Raw genomic sequence first — 22,092 nt, forward strand, 5'->3', positions numbered from 1 at the left:
CTCCCTACACACAAGCTTGCCAGGACAAACAAAGGGGCAAATTCAAGCCATGACTGGCCATCTGCCACAGCATAAAGCAAGAGATAAACTAGTTGGCAAACTCTTTCCCTAGCCCACAACACTTTTCATGTTCTCCTTTAAGTAAGAGGTTCAGGCTACCCAGTGTCCCTACAAAACTCCAGTCCTCTTAGAACTTTGCTTTAGTGAGCTAGAGTTCACCCCCACACAGTGAAGTCTTAGCCATCAGTGAAATCTCACTGAAAAGCAGAGTACAGCAACATGACTGGTTAAATCAGAAAAAAACAAAAAATGACCATTTCCCATTTCCCAAAAACAACAGGAACACTTTTGTCCATCACTAACCCTCACAGACACCCAAATTCTGCAGTCTCTAAAACAACTCCTCGTGAAAGGAACTAGGACTCTTAAGACATAGCTAATTCTACATCATCAAACAGGAAAATAAAAACCAGGATGGGTCTGCAAGTATGGAAACAGCGTAAGAATGCAAGAGTGCTTTCAAGGATGTCAGGGGACAATGCAGAAAAGGCGAAGAAAACAGCCTAACACGGTACCCAGGAGCCAGGCTGTGACAATGTAGACATTAAAAGAAAACAAATTATATTCAGTGGATATACATTTGAAAAAAAAAAAAAAACTTATTCCAAAAAAGTTGAAATGCAAAAAGGGAAAGACAAGGAATAGGATTAATTTTGTGTCAGTTTGGGTTGTTGTTGTTTTGTTTTTGTTTTGAGACAGAGTCTCACTCCGTCACCTAGGCTGGAGTGCAGTGGCCCGAACTCGGCTCACTGCAACCTTCACCTCCCCGGTTGAAGTGATTCTCCTGCCTCAGCCTCCTGCGTAGGTGGAACTACAGGCACGCACCACCATGCCTGGTTAATTTTTGTATTTTTAGTACAGACGGGGAGCGGAGGGGAGAGGGTGGCAGTTTCACCATGTTGCCCAGGCTGGTCTTGACCTCCTGAACTTACGTGATCTACCAAAGTGCTGGGGTTACAGGCGTGAGCCACTGTGCCCAGCAATTTTTTCTGTTTGAATAAGTAGAAGACAGTCAATACATTTGTTATTTCCTTCATCTAATAAGTATGTCTGCTCATATAGAAACTTTTGTCTATCTGTGCGTGCAATAATGATGGAAGGAAAAAGGAAGTTCTGTGCAAACCCACAGTTTTGGAGCAAAATAAGAAGTATAAGAAGAACAGGGGATGGGGAGGAAGATAAGCACAGTAGTCACAAAAAGAAGTTGGGTTAAAAAAAAAATCAGTCATCTATCGTAAAGTAACCAAGATGCTAGACTAGATCTCTTGTCTGAGAAGGAGAAAAAAACTCTAAGTGGCCTTCCGGTCAGAAGATTCCAACAAGAAATGCTTAAGTTTGCAATCTCTCTACTAAGTCGATATCACGACAAGTGGTTGGTAAGGAACGCTGTTCCATAGGGGAAACACCAGCCTGGGAAAAACTAAAATCTGTATGATAAATCTGAGCTCAAAAGTCCTCATTAAACTAACAAGTTAATTTGAAAAAAAAAAAAAAAAGACCCAGACAACAAGTAACCTAGATTTAAATTATGTCAGGGAAGCAACCAGGTTCCTGGCGCCCACTCAGTGCTCAGTCAATAATCCTGATCACATTTGACACGAATCGTCCCAAAGACATTCCCTTTTTTATTTTCCAGCTTGGTAAGATTTCTAAAATCCCAGAAAGGTATAAAAATAAGAATTACTATTAACCTTAGGAAGGTTTCGAAATGAAGAAATTAATGAAAAAGCCCATAGTATTGATAATAATATGTTTAAATATAGATATGGTAGTTTTACAATTTTGTACTTATTTCTTATATTGATGGAGGTGTTTGAAGTTCAGAAAAAAAAATCAGCTATCCACTTAAGTAACTTACAGGAGAAAAAAAGACGTGTGTTCACACATGCATAAGTACCATGCTAGCATCAATCATGGCTCACTGCAGCCTCGACCTCCCGGTCCTCAAGCAATCCCCCTGCCTCAGCCTCCTGAGTAGCTGGGACCACAGACAAAAGCCACCACACTCGGCTAAGTTTTACATTTTTTTGTGGAGATGGAGTCTGACTTTGTTGCCCGGGCTCATCTCAAGGGATCCTCCTGCCTCAACCTCCCAAAGTGTTGGGATTATGGGCATGAGTCAAAACACACAGCAGGATATTTTATAGCAAGTAAAATTTAGGATAAAGTAGTAACATAATGACACTCTTCACCACAAATTCCTGCCGAGCCCTTCAGATCTCTTGTCACCTTCACTGCTACCATCCCTGCTCCCAGGTCTAACAGTCCCTGTCTCCTCCTCAGTCCATCAATCTCCTCCACTCTTCTCCATCCTTTGTGCATCTGGACCTGCATCCATCAGACCAAACACTGCCACGTGCCCACTCCTGGGTTCAATCCAACATCCACCTTCGCCATTAACACAGGAAATACCTTTCTCCCCCATTAAATGCCTGTCTTCTTTTCAGACCAACTCCAACACCGCTTCTTGTGAGAAGCCTTTCCAGAATCCCTCATCTGAACGTGCTGTTTCTACCCCAGTGCTATCACAGCACTGTGTTCACACCCCGATGAATGCATCAGTAACACTACTGATTCTCATCACTTGTCTGGGTCCTTCAGACACGCACCGTGAGAAAGACTGCTTTTTAAAAAGCTGCTGACCTGACGACTGAAATAGTTGTGGACCAACGTGTGCACCAAAATACGGGAAAGACAGGTAAATGCCAAATGTGCTTTCTGGAGTTTGTTACACAGGTGTGCCCCTTTGTGACAACTCATAGAGCTGTACACTCACGATTTGTACACTTTTTAGATCTTTCTTATACTTTCAACATTGCTTAAAGAAAAGAAACTGCTCTGAATTCAATAAATATCTAAACCTGCTGAACTGAAGATGGATTCATATGCCAACCCTTCATCTTCTTGGTTAGAAAATCATATCATCTCATCTCAACTGTGGAGGGAAGACAAAACCCTGACATGTGAACATTTATGATTATTTAAGCTGGAAGCAAACTTTGCCAAATGAATACTGACTATAATTTGCTTTACTTTCTAGCTTCCTATTGGAAATACACAGAACAGAGCTTCTTAAAAAAAATGCCCTTTTGGGCCAGACACAGTGGCTCATGCCTGTAATCCCAGCACTTTAGGAAGCCAAGGTGTGAGGATTGCTTGAGCTCAGGGGTTTGAGACCAGCCGTGGCAATACTGTGAGACCTCATCTCTACTAAAAATAAATTTTTTAAAAATTAGCCAGGTGCGGTGGTACACACCTGTAGTCCCAGCTACTCAAGAGGTTAAGGTGGGAGGATTTCTTGAGCCCAGAGGCTGCAGTGAGCCTGGAAATGGAGGCTGCAGTGGGCTGAGATCGTACCACGGCACTCCAGCCTGGGCAACAGGGCAAGACCATGTCTCAAAAAAAAAAAAAAAAAAGGTCTTTTATCTTCAGGTTTTGAAAAGCAAATAATAGACATGCAAAATATACTTCAGCAAAAAAAGATACAGAATCCACTTTTCCCAAATAAGTTATTTAAATCTAAATGTTAATCAAATCAACTCTATCCCCAGACTTTCATGTTTACAACATAATTGGCAACTAGAGTTTTCATTTACCGTGGTTTGAATAAAAAAAATTGAGGCTAAATCTAATCTAAAAAAATAAACAGAAACAAAAAACAAAAAACCTGTAGGCCAGGCACAGTGGCTCACACCTGTAATCCCAGCACTCTGGGAGGCTGAGGCAGGTGGATCACTTGAGGTCAGGAGTTCCAGACCAGCCTGGCCAACATGGTGAAACCCTGTCTACACTAAAAATACAAAAGAAATCCAGGAAGGATAAACCAGAAGATAGTGAGACTGAATACCTACAAGGGATGGATGGGAACTGGGTAGAAAGAAGGAAGGAATAGAAATGAGACAGAAGGAATGAGAAGAGACACATCTCTCAGCATACCTTTTTTCCTGTTCTGACTCAGAATCAAGATGTTTCACATATCCAAAATGTAAATGACTGCAATTAGCAGGACATGGGAGAAACCCAAAACAGAATACAAACAGTAATATATGGACCTAAACAGATTATAAATGAATAACATAACCACACAGAAGAGGAAGTGACTAAAATATAAGCTAAGTAACTTTAGAAAACAGCTTCTGTATATTACAAGACTACATACAAAAAGAACTATGCAAAACATTGTACCCTAGTAAATTTAATTTTCACTTGTGTATGGGTTAGAATTCTGAAACTACTGTTTGTATATAGCAGGATTGAGCATAAGCAATTCTATTGGGATAGTAAGAGTCATATTTTTTTTTTCTTTGAGACAGAGTCTCACTCTGTCACCCAGGCTGGAGTGCAGTGGTGCGATCTCAGCAGCGCAATCTCAGCTCACAGCAACCTCCACCTCCCAGGTTCAAGCTATTCTAGTGTCTCAGCCTCCTGAACAGCTGGACTACAGGCACACCCACCACGCCCAGCTAATTCTTTGTATTTTTAGTAGAGACGGGGTTTCACCATGTTGGCCAGGCTGGTCTCAAACTCCTGATCTCAAGTGAGCCACCTGCCTCGGCCTCCCAAAGTGCTGGGATTACAGGCATGAGCCGCCGCACCCTGCCAGAGCCATGTTTTTTACCATCAGAGACAGGACTTACAAATAAGGAAAAGAGGAGACTAGCATGGACACTACAGTATTCGATTAAAATCCGAGGGATCACTATGAATTCATGGTGTTTAGTTTTAAGAAACGCAGGTGGACATGGCAATAGTTGCAGGTGCTATGCATGCACACATGTATCCCCTCGCTCTGTGCACTGAGAGGGACTGGAAAGATGGTGCCACAGTAGGAATGAGCCCAGCGAGACTCCATTCTCCAAAGGAACTAGAGGCTCCTTGGAAAAATGATTGCTTCCAGGACTGGAGTAGAGAAAATACAGGACAAGCCTGGCGCATGCTATGGTACCAGAAAGGAAAAAATGGCTCTAAAAGTGATGGAGACTAGATAGAGGTGGTAGTTGCACAACAATGTAAATGTACTAAATTGTTTACTTTAAAAGGGTTAATTTTGTTATGTTAATTTCACCTCGATAAATTTGAATAAAATGATAGGGGCACAACAAAAGGCTCAGAAGCCAACTTGAGGAAGCTCCTAATGGCCACCTCTGAGACAATGTCAACGACAAAATAAGTTACTGTAATAAAGGATCATAACCCACAGAATTAAATAAATATCCATGAGTTCATATTTATGTAAAGAAATAAATGAAGGAGGGCCGGGCGTGGTGACTCAAGCCTGTGATCCCAGCACTTTGGGAGGCTGAGGCAGGTGGATCACCTGAGCTCAAGAGTTCAAGACCAGCCTGGCCAACACGGTGAAACCTGTCTCTACTAAAAATACAAAAAAAAGTAGCTGGGCATGGTGGCACACACCTGTAATCTCAGCTACTCAGGTGGTGGAGGTACAAGAATCACTTGAATCCGAGAATCCGAGAGGCAGAGGGTGCAGTAAGCCGAGATTGTGTCACTGTGTTCCAGCCTGGGTGACAGAGCTAGACTTCATCTCGGAAAAAAAAAAAAAGAGAGAGAGAAAAAAGAAAAATGAGGGAGAAGAGACATCTCATCTCTTCCTTACAGTGGAATTCCAATTAATTAATAAGTACAGCATGAATGATGGAAACAGAAAGTTACATTTGGAAAACACCACAGTAAGAATTGCTGCAGGCAGCAATAAAAAAAGAATGAGATTATGTCCTCTGCAGGGCCATGGATGGGGCTGGAGGCAGGAACAGAAAACCAAATACGCCATGTTCTCCTAAGCGGCAGCTAAACGAGAACACGTGGACACGCAGAGGGAAACAACAGACACTGGGGCCTTCAGGAGTGTGGAGGGTGTGAGGAGGGAGGGGATCAGAAAAAATAACTAATGGGTGTAATACCTGGGCAATGAAATAATCTTTACAACAAACCCCATGACACAAGTTTACCTATGCAACACATCTGCATTTGTACCCTTGAACTTGAAATAAAAGTTTGAAAAAACTGCTGCAGGCAAAAATCATCAAAGGATGTTAACATTTGTAGGTATAAGTATGATGAGAAACAGGATATTGGCTTCCACAAAATGCTTATTAATTACAATAGAAAAATAGTAACTTTACAGTGGAAAAGCCTGTCAGACACCGCTTCAACCAAGTGATTGAAGCAAGCATCACCACTAACAAGACACATTAACATCACACACCTCCTGATATAACGTGGTAACTGAAGGACACAGCCAGAGCGCAGTGGCTCATGCCTATAATTCTAGCAGTCTGGCAGGCTGAGGCAGGAGGATTGCTTGAGCCCAGGAGTTCGAGACCAGCCTGGACAACACAGTGAGACCCTGTTTCTACAAAAAATTGTAAAAATTAGCCGCGCATGGTAGTGCACGCCTGCGGTCCTTCCCTCAACTTTGGAAGCTGAGGTGAGGAGACTGATTAGGCCCAGGAAGTCAGGGCTGCAGTGAATCATGATCACACTACTTCGCTCCACCCTGTGTGACAGAGTGAGACCCCGTTTCAAAAAAGAACCAAAAAAAGGTAGCTGGGCGTGGTGGTTCACGCCTGTAATCCTAACACTTTGGGAGGCCAAGGCGGGTAGATCACCTGAGAGGTCAGGAGTTTGAGACCAGCCTGGACAACATAGAGAAACTCCGTCTCTACTAAAAATACAAAACTTAGCTGGGTGTGGTGGCGGGCACCTGGAATCCCAGCTGCTCGGGAGGCTAAGGCAGGAGAATTGCTTGAACCCGGGGGGGCAGAGGTTGCAGTGAGCCGAGATTGCACCTCTGCACTCCAGCCTGGGCTACAGAGCGAAACTCCATCTCAAAGAAAAGGACAGAACATCAACCTCATTTCTGTGGTACTCCTGTCAGAAATGCATTAGAGCTGTCCCTTGATATCCATGGGGGATAGGTTCCAGTATCTCTGAGGATACCAAAATCTGCAGACGCTCAGGTCTCTGACATATGACACAGTATTTACATGTGACCTACACACAGCCTCTTGCATACTTTAAATCATCTCCAGATTACTTATAATATTATAATATCTAATACAATGTAAATGCTATATAAATAGTTATTATACTGTGTTTTTTAGAGAATAATGACCAAAAAAAGTTTGTATATGTTTCAGTACAGATACAAACGCTGAGGACCTAACTACATTTTCCATCTGTGGTTGGTTGACTCTGTGTATACAGAGATTCAACCATATATACTTATTCAACTATATAAATATACGACTGTGCCTCAATCTAACCAGATAAATCAGCAGGCAAATTCAAATTAAGGGGCATTCCACAAAAATGTCGACGACATAAAAGACAAAGAAAGGGCCAGGCACAGTGGCTCACACCTGTAATCCTAGCACTTTGGGAAGCCGAGGCTGACAGATCACCTGAGGTCAGGAGTTCCAGAACAGCCTGACCAACATGGTGAAACCCCATCTCTACTAAAAATACAAAATTAGCCAGGCACGGTAGAGGGCACCTGTAATCTCAGCTACTAAGGAGGCTAAGATAGGAAAAGGGCTTGAACACGGGAAGTGAAGTTTGCAGTGAGCCGAGGTCATGCCACTGCACTGCAGCCTGGGCAACACAGCGAGACTCCATCTCAAAAAAAAAAAAAAAAAAAAAAAAATGGAGGAAATTTTCCATACTGGAAGAAAGTAAGAGGACATGATAACTAAATGCACTGTGGGATTCTAGACGACTCTGGCACAGAAGGACATTAGTGGGAACTCGGGTGAAATTCAAATAAGGTTTGTAGATTAGTTAATAATTTTAAATCAAAATTAATTTTTTGGTTTAGAAAATTATTCTACTCTGATTATATGTAAGTTGCTAATATTGGGGAAGGCTAGGTATAAGGGAAAATCTGTGTACTATTTTTGTACATTTATTGTAAATCTAAAAGTATTTCATAATAGAGTTTTTTTAAAACATTTACTGCTGTTCAACTTACTGTTTAATTTACTGTTGTGCTGTTTTGCAGCTCTCTCCTCCCTCTTCTCCTACACTACGGCAAGGATATTCCTCTAACAGGTTTGAATGCTAATGTATTCCAGATCACAAACAGTGCCTGGCACACAGAAGGCACTCAAAAAACACAGGTCGACATTCGGTAAGCCAGAATGATGACAGCATATTCCAAATCCTAGACTTAGTATTAATTTTCCTTATCTCATATTTGAAAGCAGCTTTGCTTATTCTGTAAAGACAAACAAATCTAAACACTTTGATTCACTGCTTGTTTACAAAGAAGCATCATAGTTCTCCATAAAATGCTTTGTCTGGTGTTTCTGTTATAGCTAACAGGATATGAATCTGATCTTTTCTTACAGTAAGTGTTTTCTCAGAATACACTGCGGTCTACTGATTCAAAGATACACATTTTCTCCCATATTTCAACATTTGAAATCAAGGTGACTCTTACACGTGATGGCATGTCATAGTTTCATCAGCAGTTGCTTTTCCTGCTTAGCAGTACTTTACAATCACGGTGCATCTAATAGTGTATCAAATTTGATGAAATCTGGTAATGAATAAAGCATTTTCAAAATATTTTTGGAGCTCCACTTCCGACGCAACAGCATAAGCTCTGCTGATCCCCTGTGAAGTGAAACTAGTGACAACTACTGTTTAAAAAACTTCTTAAGAGGACCTGAAAATTGCCTCAAGGACAAACAGCAAATGAAGAAATACCTATACGAGAAAATCTATAAAAATTCAGTAAGAAAGGTGAGAGCACAGTATTTGAACCAAGATCATTCCCCGCTCTCCTCCCCTCAGCCAGTGAGGTAGAGACCTCACTCCAGACTACAGCAGCCAAGAACACAGGGCTCCCTTTGCTCTCCAGCTCCAAGCTGTGGGATTTCATCCTGGGAGAATCAGGACTTCAACTTTTCTCCTGCTGCCCCCAGCTGCCTGTAGCTGAGGTTAAGTCCCAGGCAAGTGCAGTTGAGATGTGGGTACTCTCTTACTCTACACAACCCCTGCTGATGGAACGGAGGCTCTACCTTGCGGGCAGCGTCCTGAGAATATGAGGGCCCTGATAGCCCTTCCTGGGGCTTGTGAGGCAGTGGTTCCACACCTGGAAAAGCAAAGCCACAAGAACCTCAACCTCCTGGCCCCTCCACTTAGTGCTCAGCTCCTAGAGTGGGGCTGCCACTCAGAGAAAAACCTGTCATTATCCTCAGTCCCACCTCAAGACTCAGAAATCTTGCCTGGAGCCACAAAACAGCTCTTAATCTCTTCCCAAGGAAGGGGCTTCATTTGCAATAGTGCCTGGAGAAGTTTGGGCCTAAGAGCCCTCTCAAAAACAGTGAAAGTTGTGGTGAGAGAATGGGGACAACTGTGGATCTAGTGAAGATACAGCCTGGAGTGTGGGGACTAGCTTGCAGGAGAGAACCTGCAAAAAGAGGTGGAAAGGAGGAGTCCTCCTGGGGTCAGAAAAATATCAGACACTGACCTCAGAAACTATTTCTTCAAAGGAATCACAATTTTATCATAGAACATATCATAGGTCAAAAAGAAAAAAAAAGGAACCAAAATTTAGTTTGTAGCAGAACGTATGCCCCAGGGCATTGGTGTAAACAATAAAACAATCAGCTGGCAACTAGTGTAGGAGTCTCAGAAAGAGTAAAGGGGCATCCCAGGGTGAGTGTGGGCAAACCAAGAGCTGAAGCTCCAGCCAGCCACTAAACAAATAAACCAGCAAATAATAACACGTGAAGGGGACCTTAGTACCCAGGGTTGCTAAAATACATTTCTCTAAAATGTCCAGTTTCCAATAAAAAATTATGAGATGTACAAAGAAACAGAAAAATACATGCAATACACCAAACGGGGAAAAAAAACCAAGCAGGTAACAGAAACTGGCTGTGAGTACAGCTAGACGAACTAGATGTTGGCTTTATTTATTTATTTTTTTTTATTTTTTGAGACAGATTCTAACTCTGTCACCCAGGCTGGAGTGCAGTGGGGCGATCTTGGCTCACTGCAACCTCTGCCTCCTGGGTTCAAGCAATTCTCCCTGCCTCAGCCTCCCTAGTAGCTGGGATTACAGGTGCCCACCATCACACCCAGCTAATTTTTGTATTTTTAGTAGAGGTGGGGTTTTGCCATATTGGCCAGGCTGGTCTCGAACTCCTGACCTCAGGTGATCTGCCTGATTCAGCCTCCCCCAAAGTGCTGGGATTACAGGCATGAGTCACCATGCCCAGCCAGGATTTATTTTTAAAAGGATTTCAAATCAGCCATTATAAATAAACTCACAGAACTAAACGAAAATTTAATTGAAGAAGTAAAAGAAGGTATGACAAAGTGGCATCAAATATAAACTATCAATAAGACAGAAATTTTAAGAAAGAACCAAATGGAAATTCTGGAGTTGGAAAGTACAATAGAAGTAAAAATTCACTAGAAGACCTTGTGATGGTTAATTTTATGTGTCAATCTCATGGGGCTAAGGAATGCCCAGACAGCTGGTAAAACATTATTTCTGGATATATCTGTGAAGGTATTTCTAGAGGAGATTAGCATTTGAATCTGTAGACTGAGGAAAGATGACCCTCACCAGTGTGGGTGGGTATCATCCAATCTATTAAGAGCCTGAGTAGATCAAAAAGGTGGAGGAAGTGCAAATTTGTTTCTGGTCTGAGCTAGGATATCCCGCCCTCAGATATCAGCTCGCCTGGTCCTCGGGCCTTTGAACTTGAACTGGGACTTTCGTCATTGGCTCCTTTATCTCCAGGCCTTTGGACTGAGACTGAATTACACCACCAGCTTTCCTGGTTCTCCAGCTTGTGGACGGCAGATACTAGGACCTCTCAGCCTCCATAATCACATGTGTCAGTTCCTATAATAAATCTTCTTGTATGTATGTGCACAGGTTTGTGTGTGTGTGTGTGTGTGTGTGTGTTCTGTTTCTCTGATGAACCCTAACTAATACATGCCTCAACAATAGATTTGAACACAATGGAGAAAGAATTAGCAAACTTGAAGACAGGTTGGTAGAGATTATGTAAGCTCAAGAGGGAGAAAAAAAAATGAAGAAACATGAACACAGCCTCAGACAAAGGTGGAACACCAATAAGCACACCACCATATGTGTAATGGGAATACCAGAAGCAAAGGAGAAAGAAAGGAGAAGAAAAAACATTCAAAGAAATAATGACTTAATACTTCCCAAATTTACTGAAGAACAATAAGCTATTCATCCAGGAAGTTCAACAGATCCAAACGGGGTCAATAAAAGAGACCCACAAACACATGGTGGAAATGAAAAAAGTCAAACACAAGAAAATCTTGAAAGCTGCAAGAGAAAAATGACATGACTTACAAGGGAACTTCCATTAAGATTAATAGCTGACTTCTCAGCAGAAATTAAATAGAGGACAAAGGCAATGCAACAACACACAGTGTTCAAAAACAACAAAAGCCCTTGTTAACCAAGAATCCTATGTCCAGAAAAACTATCTTTCAAAAATAAAGGTGAAATAAAGACATGAAAATAAACAAAAACTGAGGGCATTCATTGTTAGCAGACATGCCTTATAAGAAACACTAAGGGAAATTCTTCAGGCTGAAAGGAAGTGACCCCAGATGGTGGTTCAAATCCACACAAAAGCAGCAATAATTATGAAATTAGAATATACACTATTAATGTATTTTTTTCTTCTTTCTGTTAACTGATTTAAAAAGTCAATTGTATAAAATATTTATATAATTCATTGCTAGGTCTATAACATGTGGAAATACATCAGTAATATAATTGCCAGTAATAGCACAGAAGAGGTAGGTGGAAAAAAACTGTAATGGGCTAAGGAAATAATAACACATAAAAATAGTAATTATAACAATATATTGTTTAGTTTGCAACATTAACAGATGTAATATGTAAAACAATACCCCCAAAAAAGGGTAAAAAGGAACAGACCTACATAGGAGAAACACTTTTATATATTACTAAAATTAAGCTAGTACAAATTCTGTTGAGAGACTACTAAAAATACTCAAAAGTAGTGAAAAAGTCATTGATGAAATTAAAATGCTATACTAGAATTCAATCAATGCAAAAAAAGCAATAAGGTAGGAACACAGGAACCAAAAAAGACACGAGGCACAGGAAAAACAACAAGTCAGATGACAGAAATGAATCCAGTTATATTAATAATAGCATTAAGTATGTATGAATATACAACCCAATCAAAACGCAGAGAGTGTCAGACTGGATTTTAAAAGGCATGATCCAACTATATGTTGTCTACAGAAGACACACAGTAAATTCAAAGATAAACGGACTGAAGTAAAAGAATAAGAATATGTACAGGTCCCATCACTTTGAAAAAGTCTGGTAATTCCTCAAATGATTACACATAATAGAGTTATGATAGGACCCAGCAATTCCACTCCTTGGTAAATACCCAAGAGAAATAAAAACACATGTCCACACAGAAACATGTACCTGAATGTTTATAGCAGCATTATTCATAATTAGCCAAAAGTTAGAAACAACCCAAAGTTCACCAGCGGATGGATGGATAAACAGTGTGGTATGTCCATACAACGGACCATTATTCAGCTGTAAAAAGGGGCAAAGTGCACATCCTTTCTGTATACTGCGCAGTAACCCCACTGTGAGGTGATCCGCCACTACATGGGTGAACGTTGAAAAGATTAAACTAAGTCAAAGAAGCCAGTCACGAAAGACCACATACTATATGATTACATTGATCTGAAAATCCGGAACAGGGAAATCTGGAAAGACAGAAAAATCAGTGGTTGCCTAACCCCTAGGAGGGGAGGGGAGGGAGGTGGGGATTAGGACAGTAATAGCTAAAGGGTATAGGATTTCTTTTTGAGGTGATAAAAATGCTCTAAAATTGACTGTGGTGATGGATATATATCTGTGAATATACCAAAAACCGATTCACTGTACACTTTAAATGAATGAATTGTGTAGTACGTAAATTGTATCTCAAGCAGTTTAAAACTGTTTAAAAACATTTTTGCTGAAGGAATCAATCATTTATCTAACAAATGCTTATTACATGTTTACTAAGCACTACTGGATCAGGCACTGCAAAAATAATACCAGTCTCTGTCCCCATGGACAGGGACCTATGACTGCGTCGTCAATCTCGCCCAGGGTCTAGATTGCGCCTGACCAGCAGGAGGTTCCATCAGGAGCCCTGCTCCTCCCAGCAAGACAGACATGTAACTACTCCTACCCTACTCTCACAACACCCACCTACAACCGTCCCAGTTTGTCCAATCCACATAATTGGAAATCTGCCTCATTTCTATGTGGGAATCCGGTATACCCCGCTGAAACTGTTACTCTGTCTTGCACCACAGCTTCCCTGGCAGGATTCCTGAAATACTCCCCAACCTCTGCCAATCCCATGCACCAGCTCGTGTTTTCTTTCCAGTGCTGAATGAGGACTATGTCAAACCAGTACTTCTAGAACCTGTACTTGTAAGATTCTCCTGGGGGCCTGAAAGCTTAAGGAGATGAATAACTCCTCCCTTCTCAGGCCCAGTCCCAACGTGCAACTTGCGCCAGCAGCGTGCCCCAGCAAGACAGCGGAGGCAGCAAGAGAGCTGGCCCAAAGACACGCACCCCTAAAGATTGAGAAAGGGGCCACGTGGGTACAACATAGCAGTTAGGTCAGACTAGGACACTTCCTATTTACAGGAGACTATAAAACCTTTGCCCCATCCTCACTTAGGGCTGACACCATTTTAGGCCTCAGCCCGCCTGCTCATTAAAACAGCATGTTGCTCCACACCGCCTCGTGTTGTCTGTTACGTTGTCTGTTATGTTGTCTGTTATGTTGTCTGTTAGCGCGCTCTCGGGGTTTGAACCGATACAAGAACCTTGCAGTACTGTGATTACCAGCGAAACACTGAGAGGGCCTAAGAGTCCTATGTGCTGGTATTAACGAGCATCTCACAGTTCCAAAGCACAAATACTCTACTCCCCTTCAGAACTTGTAGCTGCACATGCAGCTCCCGGTACCTGATATGCCCAGTGTTCCCCACTCTGCCTGGCTTGGCCTTCACATTCATCCTTCACATTCTACCTCCTGGGTAACGCACCTGAAGAATTAGGAGCCTCTGCCTCTGCTGTTCCGAGCAACAGACCAAGAGCTAAGAGCGTAAGCTCTTGAATGAGGCTGCCTGAATCAAACTTCAACACCACTACTTAACATAGGACCTTGGTGAGTTTCTCAGTCACTCTGCCTTGGTGTCTCCATTTACAGAAAGGGGATAATATCTCCCATGGTTGTTATGAGGATCAAAATACATATAATACACTTACAGGCAAGCACTGTTATTGTTTCTATCTAATTCCATCTGATGGTATATTTGTTTACATGCCATCTTTCCCTGACCAGTCCCTGAGCTGCTCAAAGGCATAAAATTACCTATGGCTTTTCTTATTAATAGCATAGAATATAGGGCTAGGGGCAAGATTTGCACATGTAAGGGACCCATGAATGAATGAAAAAAAAAAAAAAACCATTAGTCTAGCAATGTCAAAGGTTATAGAAACCACGCTTTCAAAATAAAAATCAGAGCACGTGGTTTATGGGTGCATTGGAATTGAGTCTCTCAAAGCGGGACTTCTCTGGAAAATCCAGGCTGTCTGACTGCCAGAACTATCTAGAAAGAATCCAAATGCCCAACAGTTTCAGCGGTTACAGAAACGATAACATTTAACACAGAAGATTTTATGTAACCATAGCCAGAAACCTGTGTTGATACCTGGAAGAGTCTGGAAAAAACACTAAGGAGAAAATCAGAGCAGAAGTTTGCAAAGAGGAATTATGGAGTTACTCAGAGAATGAAGATCAAAGAGAACAGATTGTGTGTGTGCATCTAACACTGCGTGATGAAAGAATCTTTAGCTTTTAAATTCATTTTCATTCAAAACACAGCTTAATAAAAATAATGATGCTTATTATAAGGCCTTTACATAAGAAACAAGAAAAACAAAACGGAGATTCCAAGACTTCTCAGCTTTCAAATAAGGCACAGTAAGAAGGGTCAAGTTTCTCCACTACTATAATTATCTGAATAGATAAGTTTCCTAAAAAAAAAAATATATATATATATATATATATATATACACACACACACACACACACACTTTTCTGCTCATCAACCCTCTTATTTCATAAACAGACTTTTAATAGCCAGTCATTTGTTTTGCTCATGTCAGGGACAATCAATAGTTTGATTAACTATTCAAACTACTTCTTGATTGGCTGGGTGTGGTGGCCTGCACCTGTAGTCCCAGGTACTCCTGTGGCTGAGGCACAAGAATTGCCTGAACCCAAGGGCAGAGGTTGCAGTGAGCAGAGGTCTTGCCACTGCACTCTAGCCTCGGAGATAGAGTGAAACTGTGTCTCAGAAACAAAAACAAAGCACTTCCTGACTAAGCCTTCTCCTTTGGTACAATAAAAACATGAATTCTAAAATCTACGTATTTGTATACAAAGAAAAAAGGCCTTTAGCAAGTTTTTCATTCATTTTCCCCCAAGAGTTGCCCCCAAAATTAGAGTCCAACTCAGAGAAAGACAAAGAATGGGAAAATACTTGCTCAAGGCACAGAGCATGTTTTTACTTATATCAGCCTTTTTAACATATACATGCACATACAGATATATACATATGCAACATGTATATATAGACACAGATGTAAACACACATCAGAAAAAAATAAGGTCACAAAGCAATCTTTTCCGTTGTCTTCATATGAGTCAATAAAACAACATCAGCAACAGCAGCTTCAATAGCCCAGGTGATGACAGCTACTGTAACAAACCAAATATGCAACCAGCTCAACATTTCCATCTTTCTTCTCATCATCAGCATTCCTCAATCAAAGGAAAGGAGACAAGTAAGAAGTATGGGTAGGAATTTACTTCAAGTAGTTTCTCTTAAAAAAAAAGGCAAATAAATACATCATCCTTAAATTATAGAATTCCAATCAATGAACAGATAGCTTCTCTTTAAAACACAGTTCAACAGTCTAAACGTAATTAATTTTTAAAAAATGTTTTAATATTCCGATCAGAATTTCTACTCATCCCTTCCTAAATACTTTTGCCTAAGGAGTAATTTGTCAATGCACGCAGTTTAAATCATTAACTACATAGCACCCAATCATTAGCATAATTAGCATGTAAATTTCACGAAGGCACTAATTGTGTCCTTTTAAGTGTTTTATGCAACACTCAGTACAAGGAAGCTTATTAAACACTTATTATGTTTAGTAAAAAGAACAAAATGCCAAAACAAAAGTCTTTATTATTCAACTCGGCTGTCATGTATAATAAAAACCACTGATCAGTATCTGTTTCTCCAAGTACAATTATAAGAAACTGAAAACAAAACAAACCCCACTGGAATTAGAAATTCTGTCTCCTGTCCAAGAATACTGTTTCATTTTTATATCAGAAAGAAACTGCCAGCAGATAGCATGTAACATGCAGGTTGCCAGGGTATTTGACCTAAGCATTTAGGCAACTTAACCAACCAAAAAGTCTAGTACATTTCATGCACACTTTCTGAGTCATTTTCCTTACCTTTCCCATTTTGCCATGTAGTATACCAAGACAAAGTAAGGAAGGAAGTGATAAATGCTAACGCAGTGGCTACAGTTCCATTGCGGAGCCTCATCTCATTTCACCATCACACTGGTCCATATGTGTATGATGACAACAACCAGGACTGTTTTCTTTTCACCCTGAAAGTCAACTGAATGCAGTCCTCCTGGTTCTAGGCCAACAAAAATCAATAAGAGAGGTTCATTTCAGATGATCTGCAGGAGGAGCCTAGCAGCAATGCCGTTTACAACTGTACGCGGGATTGTCTTTGCGGTCTTCATACGCTGATGCCTCGGCCTTTTCTCTTCCTATTCGGGGGGTAAAAGAGAAAGACAAGCTCATTCAGTAATGCAAAATGTAAGTTTCTTCATTTACTATTCGTCATTACGAACAGACTTTTGGCTCAATTGTATCTATAAAGATTATCCCTACATCGAAACTACTCATTTAACATACTAGAATTATCTGGTCCTTCTCCTCCTGGAAAAAGAATACAAAACAGCTTCAAACTATATTCCCTGCTCATTGGTTTTGTTTGGTCTGTAAAAAGAAAAGTGATGGCTACTGATTTTAAAGGGAGAAACGGAGCTCACAGATTCCAAGATGAGAATTCTAACGATCACACAATGGTTCCTGAGTAACATAAACTTCACTCTCCCCAGTTTTCCTATTGCACAATAATAGGACATTTTTTTAAATAAGAAAATTGACAGAATACAACATATAAGGGTCAAAAGACCTGGGCCCTTGACCCAGCTCTGTCATTACTTACATGATTCGGGGCATGCCACTTATCTAGGTCTCAAGGTTTCATTCATAAAATGAGGAAACAATCTGTCCTGTGTCCTCTTTCGCATAGTCATAAATTATAAAAAGGTTACAATTATTACTGCTATTTATCACGGTCATAAAATAAATGTCGTTTTTCCAGTGACTAACCCACTCCCAGGGTGTAAATAAACTGGAAATATTTGAGCATTTAGAAAATGCGGCAATCCAACCAGGATACGGTAGGCCTTAGGCCCTATCACTCAGCATTGCTTTAACTCAAGAAATCTGGGAAATCACCACGGAACGAACAAAGCTGTTGGGAAAAGGGAACGAAATGGTCTTAAGCACAGCATTCAGCATATAACAGGTTCTCAAAAAATGTTAACTGTACTAAAAACCAAACTTTTTTGGTTAATTGAACAACAACCACAAAACCGGCCAGCTACTGGTTCCAGTCCACCCTATGCATGGTCAGTTTCTATCCCTGGAGGCACATCAGGCCCTCCAAGATGGGCACAGATTCCTGGTAGCCTCAGGGGGGGCCACAGGATGCACCTGGTAATATACTGACACTGTGGTGGGGGAGTTCATGTACCTCCAAACATGGCCAGCAGTCCCCAGGGAGAGTTCTCTCCAGGGAAGAGCATAACTGATTAAAGCAGCCATTTGCAGGCAATTCAGAACTTGCCACCACCACTGCTTCTTAACACTGAACATTACTAGAAATTCCCCCAGTAAAGAAAGATCACAGCGGTATAGTACTAATAATGATAGCCACTACAACTTATGAAATGTTTCCTATGTGCCTGATCTACTATATGGTTTAAATCTTCACAAAATCCTATGAGGCAGGCATTATTAACCCTGTTCTACACATAAGGAAATGAATCCAGAGAAATAACGTGAATTTGTTTGACTCCAAAGTCCAAGCTCTCATCTACTACACTTTCCCTCTCAAACGAGGCACCTGCACCTGGCAATATGAAGCTAAGTGCCAGGGATACTCTAAGCATCAGGTTAAACTGCAGCATCTTCCCAGAGTATTAATTATACCCAACTGTAAGTGTAAATTGTTTAAAAAAATTATATAACGCACACTGATCTGCTATGGAGTAAGTTGCAAAATTCATGGAAAATTTCAAAGTCTAAACATGCAACTTTAAACACATCTCCACTTCCTGTAGCTTTTGGCTAATACCTCACCACCACCCTCCACCAAACTATGCCTGTTAACCCTCCTCAGACAGCAGCTCTATCTTCCATATAATATTCTAGAAGCACCTAACCTCTTTTACTACCTGAAGACAAAGAGCTCTAAAAATATTCTCAAGTAGAAGTTATCATTGTTCTCTAAGACTGAACTTATTCACCTTCTACAATTGAGACAAGTTAACATCAAATATGACCACATCTACAGTTTAGAATTAAAATCTTCACAGTGGCCAGGTGCGGTGGCTCATGCCTGTAATCCCAGCACTTTGGGAGGCCGAGGCAGGCAGATTACCTGAGGTCAGGAGTTCAAGGCCAGCCTGGCCACCATGACAAAACCCTGTCTCTACTAAAAATACAAAAATTAGCCAGGCATGGTGGCAGGTGCCTGTAATCCCAGCTTACTCAGGAGGCTGAGGCAGCAGAATTACTTGAACCTGGGAGGCAGAGGTTGCAGTGAGCCGAGATCACACCACGACACTCCAGCCTGGGTGACAGAGCAAGACTCCGTCTCAAAAAAAAAAAAAAAAAAAAAAAACACAAGTTCATTGCAAGTCTCCTCTAATTGTCTTAAATCAATAAGCACCCAATAATGAATTCTGATTATAAAAACAGGGGTGATAATTCTATGAATTATATAACTTGGAGTTAATCCCTGTGTGGCATTATATTAAAATACTTATAACTTTCAGCTGCTATCTACTTAGCCCTGTTTCACTTCAGAAAGAATTTAGTTCTAGTAAAAGATCTAAAAACCATACAGGTTATTACAGTAAGCACTCAATCCATAAAGGGGGAGGTAAAGAGCCCATCATATAGTAAAGGATATTTTAAAAGTTTTACTAAATACAAATAAAACTCGTAAAAAAAAAAATCCGTAGACATGCATAGAGACAAGTAAAAGTAAATGAACTCTGAAACAGTAAGCACTCAATCCATAAAGGGGGAGGTAAAGAGCCCATCATATAGTAAAGGATATTTTAAAAGTTTTACTAAATACAAATAAAACTCGTAAAAAAAAAAATCCGTAGACATGCATAGAGACAAGTAAAAGTAAATGAACTCTGAAACCAAAGTAAACTATTGATATACTACCCCTAATATATGAAAAAATTAAAAAATACTGGATCCAGGAAGTTATGAAACTCTGAAGAAGATACCTACAATGAATTCTACTAGCAAATACGCCCTGAAGTTTTGCAAGAAAAACGTGAGTGTTTTACTCAGTAAGAATGTAGTCATACATTTTTAATTAGGTTTCCCAGCTAATAAGTTTAACTGCACAGCACAAGTGAAGAAACTCTTCGGACAGGAAAAAAACAAGGATCTACTCGCTCTTCAATCATAAGACATAATTCACAGGCTGGCTTGTAAGGCACAGGTGACCCACATTTTTATTAGTGTCCACATTTGCAAAAATTTTAATCTAGCCCCTTAATATTCTCGGAGACTATAACCTAACATGTTTGAATCTTTAACAACAACAAAAAAGGTAGTGGCTAAAATTGCTAGTCATTTCTCCACCCTCCCAAAGGTGAACGGAACTTTCAACTCTAGACACCAGACTGTTTTGTTAGCAATCCTTTAAGGCCTTCAGTCTTCATTTTATTACTGGACACAGAACCTTCACTTATTTTAAAGTGTTCTCTGAAATACTCAGTATAGTCCATGGCTGAGAACACTTTGCTGAACGTTTGGCATATTCCTTAATCAGCATCCCACTGACAGGGGAGAGGTGCCTTAAGAATGAAAGGCACAATAATCCCTGACACCCGGAATCAATAAAATCCATGACGTAAGCCCATATAACTTTACACACCACAATTATGGCAAAATTCATTTATTTGCCATTTATAAACGAGTCAGTTTTCTTTAATACAGCTTACATAATGTCATCGCCCAGCGCGTTTTCGGATTTACACGTGTGGGTTACAGAAATCTATGTCAAGATAACCTGTTCATCAAACTATTTTTTAAACATGTAGAAAAAGAAACATAAACCACAGAACGCATATTTTCATTCTAAATTTACAGTCTACGTTCCAACGAACGACTCTGTCATTATCTTTTATCAAATAATTCGTCCAACAGCAAAAGCACAACAGCAAAATACACGGAAAGCATTCCAAGCATACATTGTGACTGCTTCTATTTTCCAATGCGGAATGCAGGCAACGAAACCGCTCCAGAGAAACGCACTGTTGCGAGGAATAAAGGCGGGTGTGCGCAAGTGGCTCGGAAAAGCCAGCTCAGAAAAGCTCGCCTCCGAGATGTCACCTGGCACACTTGGTGGAGTCCCCGAGACCCAGCCTCAGGGTCCTACTGCGGCTTCCTCGACACGCAGCGAGCTGAGGCCTGGGGAAACGCGGGGTGCTCTTCCACGCGGGCCCCGCAGCCCTTCACTTTGTGTGACAATTCCCTGCGAAGGCTTCACGGCCGGTCCCCTCCGGGAGCAGCCCCTGCCCCTGCGCCCCGGACCGTCCGGCCCCCGCCCACCTGCCCCGCGGCCCCGCGAAGGCGCCGACTCCCGCGCAGCCCCCGGGTCCCGCAGGCAGCTGTCCCTCCCCTTCCGCACCCCCCGGATCCGCACTTTGCTCCACTTTTCCCCAAAGTCGCCGAGCCCCGCCACGCCGGGGACGCACCAGGAGCCGGGGCGGCCGCAGGGAGAGCGCGCGGCCCCGAGAGGTGCCCGGCGCGGGGCAGGGACGCTGGGAGGACGCCCCCGCCCGTCCCCGAGGCCCAGCCGCGCCCCGAGCCGGCCCCGCGCCCAGAGGCGCCGACAGCTCCCCGCACAGAGCTCCGGCCGGGCCGCGGCGCAGTCGGCTCCGTTACCAGCAGGTGGATCTCCCGCAGCCCGGGGCCGCCGGCGCCGCCCCCAGCTCCCGCGCCCTCCGCGCAGCCGCCCCGCGCCCCTCCCGCCCCCGCGCGCCGCCGCTGCCGCCGCGAGCCCCTCACCCGCCGCTGGCGTCTCCGTGCTCCCGCGGCTGCCGGCGGAGCTGCTGTGGCCACCGCTGCCGCTGGCGCTGCCGGCCGCCCCGCCCGCCCCCCGGCTCCGCCTCCGCCGCTGGAGCGCCCGCCCCGCCCCGCCGGGCCGCCCCGACCCCGCCAGCCATTGGCCGCCCGCCGCCGGCCCCGCGCCCCGCGCCCCGCGCCCCGCCAGTGGCCCGCGCGACTGTCACTTAGGGGCGCCGCCGCGCAGCCTGCTTCGCGTTCGGGAGGCCGGCCCGGCCAGCGGGGTCCCGGCGAGGTCCGGAGCGGAGCCGCGGTCTGGGGTCCCCGGTCTGGGCGCCGGCCTGCTCCCCGCCGCCCCGCCGCCGCATCTGGCTGGAACCTCCCGGCGCGTGCAGGGGCCGCTCCGGCGGCCAACAAAGGCCCGGGCGAGCCCTCGGCCTGCGCCTCGCGCGCGACC

At 42.7% G+C, this 22,092-nt stretch overlaps 1 protein-coding gene across 2 annotated transcripts in view; it reads right to left on the bottom strand.

Annotated features, from left to right (window-relative positions):
* The window catches only part of MGAT4A (alpha-1,3-mannosyl-glycoprotein 4-beta-N-acetylglucosaminyltransferase A), a 128,687-nt gene extending 106,958 nt beyond the window's left edge, over positions 1 to 21,729 (bottom strand). Inside the window, exons 1-2 of one of the 2 annotated variants that reach the window (XM_008008113.3) lie at positions 21,639 to 21,729; positions 16,683 to 17,011 (exon numbers count right to left, since the gene is read on the bottom strand). In XM_008008113.3, the coding sequence (XP_008006304.1) occupies positions 16,683 to 16,776 (94 nt within the window). In that variant the 5' untranslated portion in view covers positions 16,777 to 17,011; positions 21,639 to 21,729. Of the gene's footprint in view, positions 1 to 16,682; positions 17,012 to 21,325; positions 21,415 to 21,638 lie in introns of those variants that run through there. The other variant, XM_008008114.3, reaches the window with a different exon arrangement.
* Positions 21,730 to 22,092: the final 363 nt, after the last annotated feature.

Source organism: Chlorocebus sabaeus, chromosome 14, assembly GCF_047675955.1.
Source record: "Chlorocebus sabaeus isolate Y175 chromosome 14, mChlSab1.0.hap1, whole genome shotgun sequence".
NCBI classification, from domain to species: domain Eukaryota; kingdom Metazoa; phylum Chordata; class Mammalia; order Primates; family Cercopithecidae; genus Chlorocebus; species Chlorocebus sabaeus.